This window comes from Python bivittatus, unplaced genomic scaffold, assembly GCF_059951505.1.
Source record: "Python bivittatus isolate LINGU-HERP-01145 unplaced genomic scaffold, Pbiv_v1 ctg000020_np1212, whole genome shotgun sequence".
Taxonomy (NCBI): domain Eukaryota; kingdom Metazoa; phylum Chordata; class Lepidosauria; order Squamata; family Pythonidae; genus Python; species Python bivittatus.
Genome location: NW_028277030.1, coordinates 113,971,057 through 113,984,090, shown reverse-complemented (window position 1 = coordinate 113,984,090; position 13,034 = coordinate 113,971,057). Strand labels below are relative to the sequence as shown.

The following is a 13,034-nucleotide window of genomic DNA, read 5'->3' as shown; positions in this document are numbered from 1 at the left end:
TCTTAAAGGAAATCAACCCTGATTGCTCATTGGAAGGATCGATAATGAAGCTCAAGCTCAGATATTTTGGCCACCTAATACGAAGAGAGATCTCTTTGGAGAAGACCCTGATGCTGGGAAAGATTGAAGGCAAAAGGAGAAGAGGATGGCAGAGGATGAGATGGTTAGATAGCATCACTGAAGCAATGAGCATGAAACTGAGCAAACTCAGGGAGGCAGTGAAGGACAGGAAGGCCTGGCGCAATATGGTTCATGGGGTCACGAAGAGTCGGACACGACTTAACGACTAAACAACAACAAATATAAATATATATATGTGTGTGTGTGTGTGTGTGTGTGTGTCCTTTTTATTATGTTGTTATAAATCTTGATACATTGTATTATTTCAATGCAGTGAAGTTTATATAATATAATTAAACATAATTGACACTATTATTTAGATAACTTAAAGTATTGAAAATAGAGAAGAAAATATGTTCTATCAATATTAATTACAATTTAGGATATCAGTATGACAAACATTAGAATTATTTGGCTTTTTCATTCAAAGTTGAGATAACATTGAAAAGAAAAAAAACCTGCTGCAACTCGCATCAAAGTATTTGTTATATAATAAAGTTTTCGGTCTTTATTAACTACTTAATATTAAAATCTCCATCATATCATCGTATATATATTTATATATATATAAAATTGAAAGGAAAAAACAGATGAATGGAGCAAATTTAACAAGAATTAAAATACCAAAAAGTAGAAAAAGAGAAAAAAGAAAAAAAAACTATTAGGTTTCTGACTTCCCCTCCTTTATATATCTGCTAATTTGCAATATTTGTAGACATTTAGGGCCCCTAACAACATTAAGTGATTATATTTGCCATGCTGCATGATTTGTTGTACTACTCTTGCTTAAATTTAGTTAAACTTTCATTGTATATATACACTGTTAATTTTGCCATTGCTGCACATTCTCCAAGTTTAAGTTCCTAATCAGATATTGTCGGAATTGTGTCTCCCAGTGTTCAGCAATTTATTCTTGCTGCTGTAAGCATATATCTCATTAAATTATTATGTTTCTTACTGATTTTTTTCTGAGATTATACTTAGTAGGAAAAGTTGTGGTTTCATCTAGAATGTAAATTCCAAAATTTTCTGCATTTTACTATGTATGTCTTTCCAACACTTTTGGGGTTTTTTACATGTCCACTACATGCCATAAAACATTCCTTCTGTTTCATGACATTTCCAGCATTTATTATTGAATGATTTCTCTTTCTTAGATGTTATTGATGGAATTGCATACCATCTGTAAAACATTTTGTACCAATTCTCCTTTAGGTTATAACTTGGTGTGAATCTTACAGATTTAGTCCATAATTCTTCCCATTGTTGTATTATAACTGCTTCTTTAAAGTTTTGCATCCATTTTATCGTACCATTTTTTGTTTCTTCTCTCTCTGTGTCATATCTAAGTAAATGTTTGTACAGTATTATGCCCTAATAGGTGGTGCCAGTAAATGTATTAGCATTTCAAATTCTGGGGGTTTTTTTTCTTAACGTTCCTCCTTCCTTCTTAAAATCTGATTTTATCCTTCTGACTATTTGTAAATACATCAGCCATGTTATATTCCAGTCTCCGCTAAGTAATTCTCACAGTGTTTTTAGCCTATTCGTAGAATCCGAGTGAACCATATCTGCATATGCAATTACATTTTTCTTGCTGTAATTATCTCCAACATGAAAAGCATTAGGCAGGACAGTTTTTCACAGGAAGAAACAAGGGGAACCTCCCTCTCCTTTTCTGTTAGTTGAAACTGTTTCAGTGAAAAGAGGCATACAACTGGATTCCATGCATTTGGTGGAAATGTAAAGATATAAAAATAATTTGGATTCTGGCACTTACTCATTGAATACATGGTTCTTATTGAACAAATTAATAACAATTGAAATATGATTGCCAGTATGTCAGTTGTGTATGTTTATTAACAGCTAAGAAGAATCATAACAGGAATTAGAGTCCTTTGGGAGAAAGAGGGCTTTTTTTTTAAAGGGAAGATGGGGAAAATGGCTTAAGATTTAATAATGATTTGTGATAATATAAATGTTTAAAAATATTTCTGCTACTTCTTGAATTTGAATGTTCTTTTTTACTTGTAAATATAGCAGTGACAATTATTTGTCACTGCTATATTTTACTTGTAAATATAGCAATTATTTGTCACTGCTATATTTACAAGTAAAAAATTTGATTATTTTACAAAATGCCCTCGCAGGGAAAATGAATCACAGATCTTCAGCACAAAACTAAGGTGTCTTGTTTTATGGTACTGAACATTGTAAGACTGATTTTGAAACAGAATTGTGCACAAATTATTGAATGAATGAGCAATTGCTAAAATGTATAAACGTTTATTGAAATTTGAAACAGAAGAAGAAGAAGTCAAAGAATGTATGATAAAATGTGCTAAAAATTTTGGTTGTAATACACAGATCAGACAATGGGAAAATATGTGGTTGAAAGGACTGAAATTTACACTATGTTATAATCTTAAAGAGAACTTTTATAAAATGATGTACCATTGGTATATGACACCAGAGAAATAGTCTAGAATGTATAAAGGCACTTCAAATTTATGTTGGAAATGTGAACAACAAGAAGGGTCATTTAATCATGCTTGGTGGACATGTAAAAAATCTAGAACATTTTGGATTCAAATACATACACTTATTCAGAAGATTTTAAAGATTAATATACAGTTGAGACTAGTCTTCCTCTTGGGACTGATGGAGAAACAATTGGAAAAAAGTCATGGAACTTTGTTTTTGTATATGATAATGGCAGCAAGATTATTGTACGCATGAAGATGGAAAGATTTGGCAGTACCTACAATGGAGGAATGGTTGGTGAAGATGATAGAACTTGCTGAAATGGCCAAATTGACTTTTTTGATTAGAGAAAAGACAATATCTACATTTATTTTTGACTGGAAACCCCTTACAGACTTTTTGCGTAAAGCAGGAAAAAATGAATTTATGGTTTATGGTTTTAATGATTAGATAGCATAGATTATAGAAAGAAGAAGAGAGTCATGATATAACTTTAGAGAAAGAGGTAAATTTATCATTGTACTTATAACTGCTGTAAAGATTGGAAGCCACTTCTTTCTATCTTTTTTTCTTTGTTTTCTATTTTTGTTTTATTTTTTTTCTTTCTTGCACTTTTAGATCTCTCTTTGATTTCTTTCTTTTTTCTTCCTTACCCTATATTAGTTTGTATTAGATTTTATCCTATTTTTAAAACTTGTAATAAAATGTATTTATTTATTTATTTATAAACTAAACTAAGAAGGTGTATTTCCTTCAGTGTTGTTCTCATCAGTTATCACATTCTAGCAAAATAGATTATGCTCTCTTGCTCCACAAACATTCCCATGTTCTTTCAGCTATGTATGAGTTTCAAGCTGCCTATACTTCTTACAACTTTGAATTCTTTATTTCAAAATACCTAACAAAAAATTGTGTCTAAACATTAGTAAGTAAATTTCACATGAAACATCAACTATATTGCTAGTTCATCTCACCTACCAGTTCCCTATAATAGTGCTTTTTCAAAGTACCATTGTGAATTAAACTTCTTGACATTCAGCTGAAGTTCCTGTAAATTAATGGTTGTAGTAGAGGATGGCAAAATAGCATTAATATAAGCATATATGTAAATAGAGGACAGCTGATATAAATCCAGAAAACTGGCCTCTTTTCATTCTGTTTTCATTGATGGTTAAAAAATATGGAAGCAACATTCACAGACTCACCTCATCAACATTCTCAAATGCATTGATCACATCATATGGCAAACAGGAGAGAAGGTCAATGACAAACCATGTCTTCAAGTAATTCATACGGATCAGCTTTGGATCAGAGATCACCTCTCCAGCAGGCCCAACAAATGTGGTATGGAAATTAAGCACAATGTCTACCAGAAAAATGACATCTACGATGCTATCCACTACCAGCCAGGCCACATTGTTCTGTTTGGTTTTAAATGAGACGTTGTAAGGGACTAAAATTGCAGTGTAGAAGGTTAAAATCAGAATCACCCAGTCCCAAGTAGTCTTGAAAACACAATAATGTAAAATGATATGTGGTGGGGTCTTTGGTGCTTCTTGCTTGTATTGCGGGAGGATTTCAGAGCCCAACTGCAAGACCTGTAGAAATGGGAGGGGGGGGGGAATAAATGAATAAAGACGAAAATCATTTTCCAATTAAAACCTAAAAACTAAAACCTTTTCATATTCCTGAATTGTCAACTTACGTGGACCATCTTTCCTAAAAAGTTACTTTCTCTGTAGATTGCCTGATATGTCTATTTTTCTGCCAGTGAAATGTGCTGTTCAAATATCCTTAGGAGGACTGGGACATATGGGAAACTATTTCTATTTTATTTACTTACCTACTTACCTACCAACATTTCTATGCCATTTAGTCAAGCAACTCCAGACAGCTTACAGGAGGGAAGAGATCAAAGAGAGGAATGCAGAAACTTATGTCAAAACTCATATCTAACTTTGATTTCAGTAGAATTCAGATGGAAGTAGAAACTAACTTATTTGGAGTTAATGTTTTGAAAAAAATATAATTCATGTTAAACAGTTTATTAAAACCTAAGCAAGTCTGCCATTATATCTCTTTAAATGTACAGGTTTTTTTCAGCTCTGAAGAGAAGAAAATCATACAAACTGAAATGATATTTAGTGTTCAAGAGCATGAACAAAATTGTGACAATGTAAGTGCTTAAGGCTACAATCTTAACTGGGAAACTTGTCAAAAAGTTGCCTACAAATAATAATAATAATCTCCCAGTGAGGCACTACCTTGACGTGGTTGTGGGGCTTGAGTGCTCCAAGGAGGATGAGAGCTATGTCAGAGGTTCAACCATACTGGACAGAGGACTAGAGGAGCCAAACGAAGAGTGCCTCTTCCATAAACAATATGGTGAGATGTAATTTACAGAAACCTATACTGGATCGGTCATCATCTCAGTCAACAAGGACCTCACTAGGTGTTCTAGTTCCCGGACATCTGGTAACAAGTGGGCTACAGGACTCAGGACTGTTGGCTGAGCAACCAAGGCCAGCAGCTGCAGGACTACTGGAAGAAAAGTTGCTTACCCTTCACAAATACACAAAGAAATAACGATCTGCTATTACAAATCAAGTCCAACAAGAAGAGGATATCTGAAAAGAATGCACCAGTTCTGGAAAGAACATCCAGAATCAGAAATAACAGAACAGAGGCTAGCAGATCAATATCGATTTATAATACAAAATAAAGTATTCACAGAACTAGAATTGGAACAACTACAAAGGTCTACCCAGGGCAAAGAAAGCAAAGCCTTGCCAGAAGTAGCTCAGACTGTACAGGCAAACCAGGGGGAGTCAGCAGTAGAGGAAGCCAGCATAGCTACTGAATCATTTTCATTCCCAAACCAGGCACCCTCTCCTCTGCCTTCTCCTCAGAAAAAACAAGGCCCTCTAACTAAAAAACAAGAGGAACTGAAACAAAGAATAACTGAGCATCTACAACAGCAAAAAAAAAAAAAAAAAAAAAAACAGAATAAGGTTGCCTGCATTGAAGCTTATTACAAAGAAACAGCCAGCACAAGTATTAAAACATGACAATACTGTAATATCAAATATTACAGGGTCAGTTCCAGTAAGTGGTGATTGGGGAGGAGAGATCCCGCCCCCACCCCCTGCTATGTGGGGTGCCGTAGGGGTCAGTGCTCTCACCTTCCTATTTAACATCTATATGAGACTGCTGGGTGAGGTCATCTGTCACCATGGGATGAGGTATCATCAGTATGTTGATGATACTCAATTGTATATCTTCGCCCCGGTGATTTAAGCAATGCTGTGGGTGTCCTATCTCAGTGTCTGGAGGCTGTGAGGACCTGGATGGGGAACAACAAGCTTCAATTGAACCCTGGCAAGACTGAGTGGCTCTGGGTTTTGAGCCCCTCTGGTTCTAGGATTTTACCATCTTTGGTACTGGATGGGTTCACACTACCCCAAACAGACCCTGTGCACAATCTGGGGGTCCTCCTGGACTCACAAATCCTGCTTGAAGAGTCATGGCTAGGAGGGCCTTTGCACAACTTTGTATTGTGTGCCAGTTGTGCCCATTCCTAGATCAGAGGGACCTACTCACAGTCACTCATGCCCTGGTCACATCCTGGTTAGACTACTGCAATGCGTTCTACATGGGGCTGCTCTTGAAGAGTATCTGGAAACTTCAGCTGGTGCAAAATGCAGCAGTGCAAGCAGTTATAGTTCAACACACGTTACACCTCTGCTTCGTGAGCTGCATTGGTTACCAGTTTGTTTCCAGGTCCAATTCAAGGTGCTGGTGTTGACCTTTAAAGCCCTTCGTGGCATGGGGTTGAGCTATCTGAGAGACTGCCTCTCCCCAATTTCATCTGCCCATCCTACCAGATCCAGCAGAGAGGGCATGTGACGGGTTCCGTTGCCTAGGGAGATACATTTGGCAGGCCCCAGGCAGTGGGCCTTTTTTGCTATGGTGCCTGCACTGTGGAATCTTCTGCCCCCTGAGGTGAGACTGGCCTTGTCATTGTTGACCGTCCGGAAGTCCCTTAAGACTTTGTTATGCCAGCAGGCCTGGGGACTCCAGGGGATGGAGGAATTAGTGAGGTGGCTCCCTTATTTTTAACATCATTTTATTCTCTGTTTTATTTTGCTTTTTATATTTGTAATGTGTTTATTGACTGTTTTTAGCTTTGTTGTATACCACCCAGACTTGCCTGCGGTGAAATGGGCAGCCATATAAATTGGTTTGATTGATAGATAGATAGATAGATAGATAGATAGATAGATAGATAGATAGATAGATAGACAGACAGACAGACAGACAGACAGACAGACAGACAGACAGACAGACAGAAGCACCAGCTCCCTGCAAGAAACAAACTAACTGATGTACAGCATGGCTGCAGTTATAACTGAATACCTTGGATGCAAAATCAACAAACAAGAAAAAAAAAAGCCAAGCAGGGCACCACCAAAATAGAAGATCAGGTTGGAAAATAAGATCAGCAAGCTAGAATAAGAAAAGAAGCTGAAGAACAAGAAGACCAAAGAAGAGCTGATCAAGAAATATCACCTAGAAACAAGGAAGATCAAAGGACTACTGAAAATAATAAAGCAGCAAGTAACAGCCATAGCCAAGAAGATCAGCAGATATGAAGCTCAAATTGCACACTATAGGCAGAATCTCCAATTTCAGTCGAATCAGAAACATTTCTACCACTCCATCAATGGAGAGATTGCAATGAACACCATTGCAGTTCTGGGTGCAGCTATGGGACAACCCCCCAAAAATATAACAAGAATGCAGCTTGGATAAAGGAGATGGATAAGAATTAAAAAGAAGCTGAAAGGAAAGAACTTGTAATAACAACAGAAATGGTGGAGAAAAGGGCAAGGAAAATCAAGAATTGGTCAGCACCAGATGAAGATGAACTGCATGGTTTTTGGTTGAAGCATCTGACTGGTTTGCACCCACTCACTGTCGAGCAGTTTAACAACATACTGCAAGGAGGTGAAATTGAAGATTGGTTAACATCTGATAATGAAAGATCCAACCAAAGGGGCAGCACCAGGCAACTACAGGCCAATTACATGCTTACCAACAACTTTCAAATTGCTAACTGGTGTGGTAGCTGATGCAGTCCAACAGCATATAGTTGAAAACAAGCTCTTTCCATCTCAGCAGAAAGGAAACTGCCGAAACAGCAGAGGGACAAAAGATCAACTCCTAATTGACCAGATGATTTTGGAAAACTGTAAGAGAAGGAAGACCAACTTGAATGTAGCTTGGATTGAATACAAGGAGGCATTCAACTCCCTGCCATATGACTGGATAATCAAGTGCCTAGAAATAACAGGAATCAGTAGAAACCTCAGAAGTCTTGTGCAAAGATCAATGGCACAATGGAAGACATAGTTGCTGGTCAATGGTGATAGAGTGGGAAAGGTTAACATCAAGAGAGGAATCTTTCAAGGAGACTCACTATCACCATTACTGTTTGTCATTGCACTGATTCCTCTGTCCACAATACTGAACAAGTCAGGCCATGGTTATCAAACATCAAAAACATCTGCCAGGCTACCCCACCTCCTTTACAAGGATAAACTGAAGCTGTATGGAAAAACACCATCTGAAACAGAATCACTGCTCAACACTGTCTGAATATGCAGCCAAGATATTGCAGTGGTGTTTGTACTGGACAAATGTCCCACCCTTACCATCAACAGGGAAAAAATAGTGAAAACTGAAGGCATCAAGATGCCCTATGGAAATAACATCAACAGTCTGGATGAAGAAGATCACTACAAATACCTGGGCATCCTTCAAGCTGACAACATCAAGCACACTGAAGTCAAGAAGAAGGTTAGGAGTGAATACATCATGAGAGTGAAGAAGATCTTAAAGTCAAAATTCAGTGGAGGAAATACTTACCAAGGAGCATTGGTGGGCATGGAATGTTGCAAGTGCACCAGATAGTTGAAGAAGAAAAAAGGGCATTGGAAGAATATCCGAAGGACAGGGAAGATGCACTGAAGCTAGTACACCATGAAGGCTCGCTGAATACTGAGAGACCAAACTGGCCTATAAGAAAGACCAAATGAAAAATAGAAAAGAGACACGGCAAGGCAAAGTATCACATGGCCAGTACACACACACACAAAAAAAACTAGCAGACAAAGCAGATAACAATACTTAGCAATGGCTAAGAGCAGGAAAATTGAAGAAAGAGACAGAGGGGCTAATTCTGGCTGCACAAGACCAAGCCTTAAGAACAAATGCATACAAAGCCAGAATCAAGAAGACAGCAACAGACAGCAAATGCCACCTCTGCAAAGAAGCTGAAGAAACAGTAGACCGCCTAGTCTGCTGCTGCAAGAAGATAGTACAGAGCATGACAAAGTAGCAACAATGTGCATTGGAATATCTGCAAGAAATACCACTTGCCTGCAAGCAAGAACTGGTGGGACCACAAAACAGACAAAGTAATAGAAAATGAAGAGGCTAAATTGCTCTGGGACTTTAGAATTCAAACAGACAAGCACCTGCCACACAACACCCCAGACTTAACAACTGTTGATAAGAAAGACAAAAAAGTCTGCATAGTGGTCATTGGAGTACTTGGAGACAGAAGAATAGAAGAGAAAGAACTGGAGAAAATCACAAAATACAAAGACCTGCATATAGAAGTAGAATGACTATGGCAAAAGAAAGCAAAGATAGTACCAATAGTAACAGGCACCTTGGATGCAATCCCAAAACACCTGGAGCACCACTTGAAGACCATTGACATTGACAAAATCACCATCAGTCAATTGCAAAAGGCATCCTGCAATGATACCTTTAACACCATCAAACAATAACATCTGCCTATCCCAGGTCCTTGGGACGAACTCGATAGGTAGATAAAATGCCAAATCCAGTCTAAACATCTGGCTGACTATGCGATCAACAATAATTCCCTTCTCAAGGTCAGAGCTAAATTCCTCAATACCACCTCCCCGACAGAATCACTCCTGGGCCAGACAAGTCATAAGAAAATTACTCCCCCCTCCCATCCACCAGGTGTACTCAGCAGTTTGCCCAATTCTACTGATAAGCCTGGTGGAAGATCCCACCCCCCCCTCCCTCCTTGTTCATGGCAACTGTAACTGGCGGATCAACTGAGGCAGGAGTCACCATTTCTTCTTCATCCTGAGTCTCACTGTCTATTGTTAGTGGCACTAGCTGTCGGGGATGGGATTTGTATGGAAACTGCACACTAACATACAAGGTCTGGTGGATGGACATTGGTCACCATCTCCCAAGACTGCTCTGATGAAGGGTAGCCCTTCCAGGGAATCAGATATTCTAAGCATCCCTTCCTGCATCTAAAATCCAGAACAATACCAAAAGTATTTCAAAAAAAGAAGTCTCTGCATAGAAACTATACTTTAAAAATTAAGGACATTTTGAATTTTAACTTAAGTCAATTTGTATGTTGGATATGTATTTCTGGCTTTTTGTGTTTTGTTATATGTTAATTCTGAAAGAATCATATCATTAAACAATAGCAATTAAAATTGTCTAAAATACTTTAAACATTATAGCACTGCAAGCAGGGTACCTTCTTGTTCCTGTGAATGTTAGCAGCCATCTATTGAAGGCTACACTGAATTTCATAAATCTATTATAAATATACAATAAATAATGTACTTTCCAATTGTATGAGTTGGCATTATTCTTATTGCAGCATTATTTTTACAGTTGAACTATAAAGCAGATCAAATCACTTGTGGCTGTATTTCATTTTCCCACAAATATGAATACATGAACTTTCAGAGAATTCATGTAGGAGTGAATTTTAATAAGATCTATAAACCTGAGAAAGACAGCCTTGCATCTTTCCTGAATGTTTCCATTAAGGAGTGTTGCCAAATGATGCCCAGTTCAGCATATTAGGGATGTACACTATTTGAAAATAATTCAGAAATCCTTTGGACCTCACACAAGCACAGCACTTCTCTGCTATTCATTAAAAAACACACTTTTTTGTTCAGGCTTCTGCACAATCCTGAAAATAGATGCTGCTGCTTTAAGGAGTTGAATCATAGTCTGACTCTTAAACTAGCCATAACTTGCTTAGAAGCCTGAAAAAAGATGGATTGCTTTGATGACTAGCAGAGAGGTGCTGTGTTCACATCCATGTGAGGTCTGAAGCACTTATTTCATCATTTCCAATTAGGTTGATAGGGCCTCAGCAGGTAGTAGCACTTGGCTAAATTGTTTGGACTTGGAAGCTAAGCAGAATTGTTCCTACTTAGTGCTGGGATGGAAGTCTACCAGAAAACATAACTACTATAAGCTCCATTACCCAAAAAAATGGATAGATGTGTCCATGAAGTCATCAGGAATCAAGCTTGATTCAAGGGAACAATCTTTTTTTAAAAAAATTGCAGATCAGTTTGTACCTTTAAAAAAATCACAAAGCATGGATAAATCTTTCTTTATTCTGAGTACTGTGTCCAGTTTGAGTGCTATCTTTTAACAAGGAGGAAAGAAACAAAGATATGTTCAGGGGAAGACAAAGGAAATGATCACCAATAAAGAAAATCAGTCCTATGAACAAAGGTGGCAGGAGCTAGATATGTTTGGCCTGGAGTAAGGAAAGTTGGGGCTCAATTCAGGCTTATGGAAGCAATGAGAATGGGTTACTTAAGAAGCATGTATGGTAAAACGAGAAAGGGTCAAGAATGATTGGGTATTGAATGAATATGGACTAAGTACAAATGTATGGAAAGAAGTAATTAGATAGTATAGAGCAGTGTTTCTCAACCTTGGCAGCTTGAAGATGTGTGGACTTCAATTCCCAGAATTCCCTAGCCAGCCATGCTGGCTGGGGAATTCTGGGAGTTGAAGTCTACACATCCTCAAGTTGCCAAAGTTGAGAAACACTGGCATAGAGAGTATGAATGAGGATCAAATTGCAAAACAAATATATGAAGGAAGAGTGAATGGGGTCAAGGGAAAGGGAAGTACTGAGAAAGCTGTATAGATGGAGTTGAAAGCTGTGGATGGATGGAATTCTCAAAAAAGGAAAGGTGGGAAATATGGAGAGCAAAGCCAACAAATAAATCTGTATATGGATGTGGTAAAATCAAAGGTTATTTGCAAGGATAGAAAAGTATGGAGAAACATACTGAATATTATAAACAAGATTATAATTTTACAGTAATTATAAACTAAATTTATGTATATGTTCATTTCTCTTATCTTATACCTTTAATTTCTTTTGTTTTCTATATCTTATTTCATTTTTGTATTTTGCATAAATTTCTTGCAAAATACAAAAGGGAATTGCATGATGCATATGTATTATTATTACTGCTATTATTTTTATTAATCAATATTCCTTTTGATGTCCTCTTCACCATTGGGTTTTCTTTGCAAATCTGCTGATTCCTGATGAACTGTATTAGAATTTGGCTCAGTGATGTTGAAATAATGAGTGCAATATTTAACTGGCAATTAATATGTGCAGAAACATAATCTTGACCTTTATTATTTATAATTAACTCACCAGCTGTCCTGGTTTAAATTCATATGAAGCCTTGTCAGATGCACCACAAGCTAGTACACAGTTGTCAAACAAAAAGCAAAAGGCCCCTTCAAGTGAGGTGTGACATATGCAAACAATTTCCAACAGATCCTAAGACTTATTGCATTCAGGTTGAACTGAGCAAATAAGTCCAGTTGAAAAACCCACACATATTCCCACACAGAGAATTCTATGTTCATTGAAAGGTATGCTGTAGATCACCAATTTCAGGCAAAGAAACATTGCAACCATGATAATCTATTTCTCCAGCTAAATAGGCTACTTCACCTACTTTTGGTTTTGTCAGAGTTTTTCCTAACAGCAGCATGAAAAGCACAGTTGAAGCATCATGGGGAAGAGGAGGCAATGTTTCAGCAGTAACAACATCCCAAAAATCTGTTGGTAATCATAAATTGCTCGCTAATAACACCCACATTTTGCCAAAGCAGGAAGGCACAAGTTAACAGATGCCAAAGGTGGAATGCCAAGATGACATCATGGAAGACAGTCTATATGTTCTCCCACATAAAACGGCAGGAACATATTTCTGTTAAGAGCCCAAAATACATCTCATAATATAGTTTATGCTATAACACAATCCACCCTCAGTTCACAAGCTTAGGCAGAATGAATCCAAAATGACATTAAAGCTCCTAAGGGAATAACCAGGGACAAAGAGAAAAGAATCACAACTTCAGTCCCAACAGTATTGTAATTCCAGTGATCATGATGTCTGGGCAAAGAACCTATCAGCTGCAGCAGGATCTAGAATTCAAGACACTGAATCTGCGTGCAATGCATTTGTAACTTGCTGCTATGTTGGTAAAAAAAGTATGTAGAAGGAAGTTAGTTGTAGAAG

General features: G+C 37.4%; 1 protein-coding gene across 1 annotated transcript in view; it reads right to left on the bottom strand.

The window, feature by feature from the left end:
- The window catches only part of KCNH1 (potassium voltage-gated channel subfamily H member 1), a 246,286-nt gene that overhangs the window by 194,054 nt on the left and 39,198 nt on the right, over window positions 1–13,034 (bottom strand). The window contains exon 6 of the mRNA XM_088151395.1: window positions 3,810–4,202. Coding sequence (XP_088007521.1) covers window positions 3,810–4,202 — 393 coding nt within the window. The remainder of the gene's footprint in view (window positions 1–3,809; window positions 4,203–13,034) is intronic.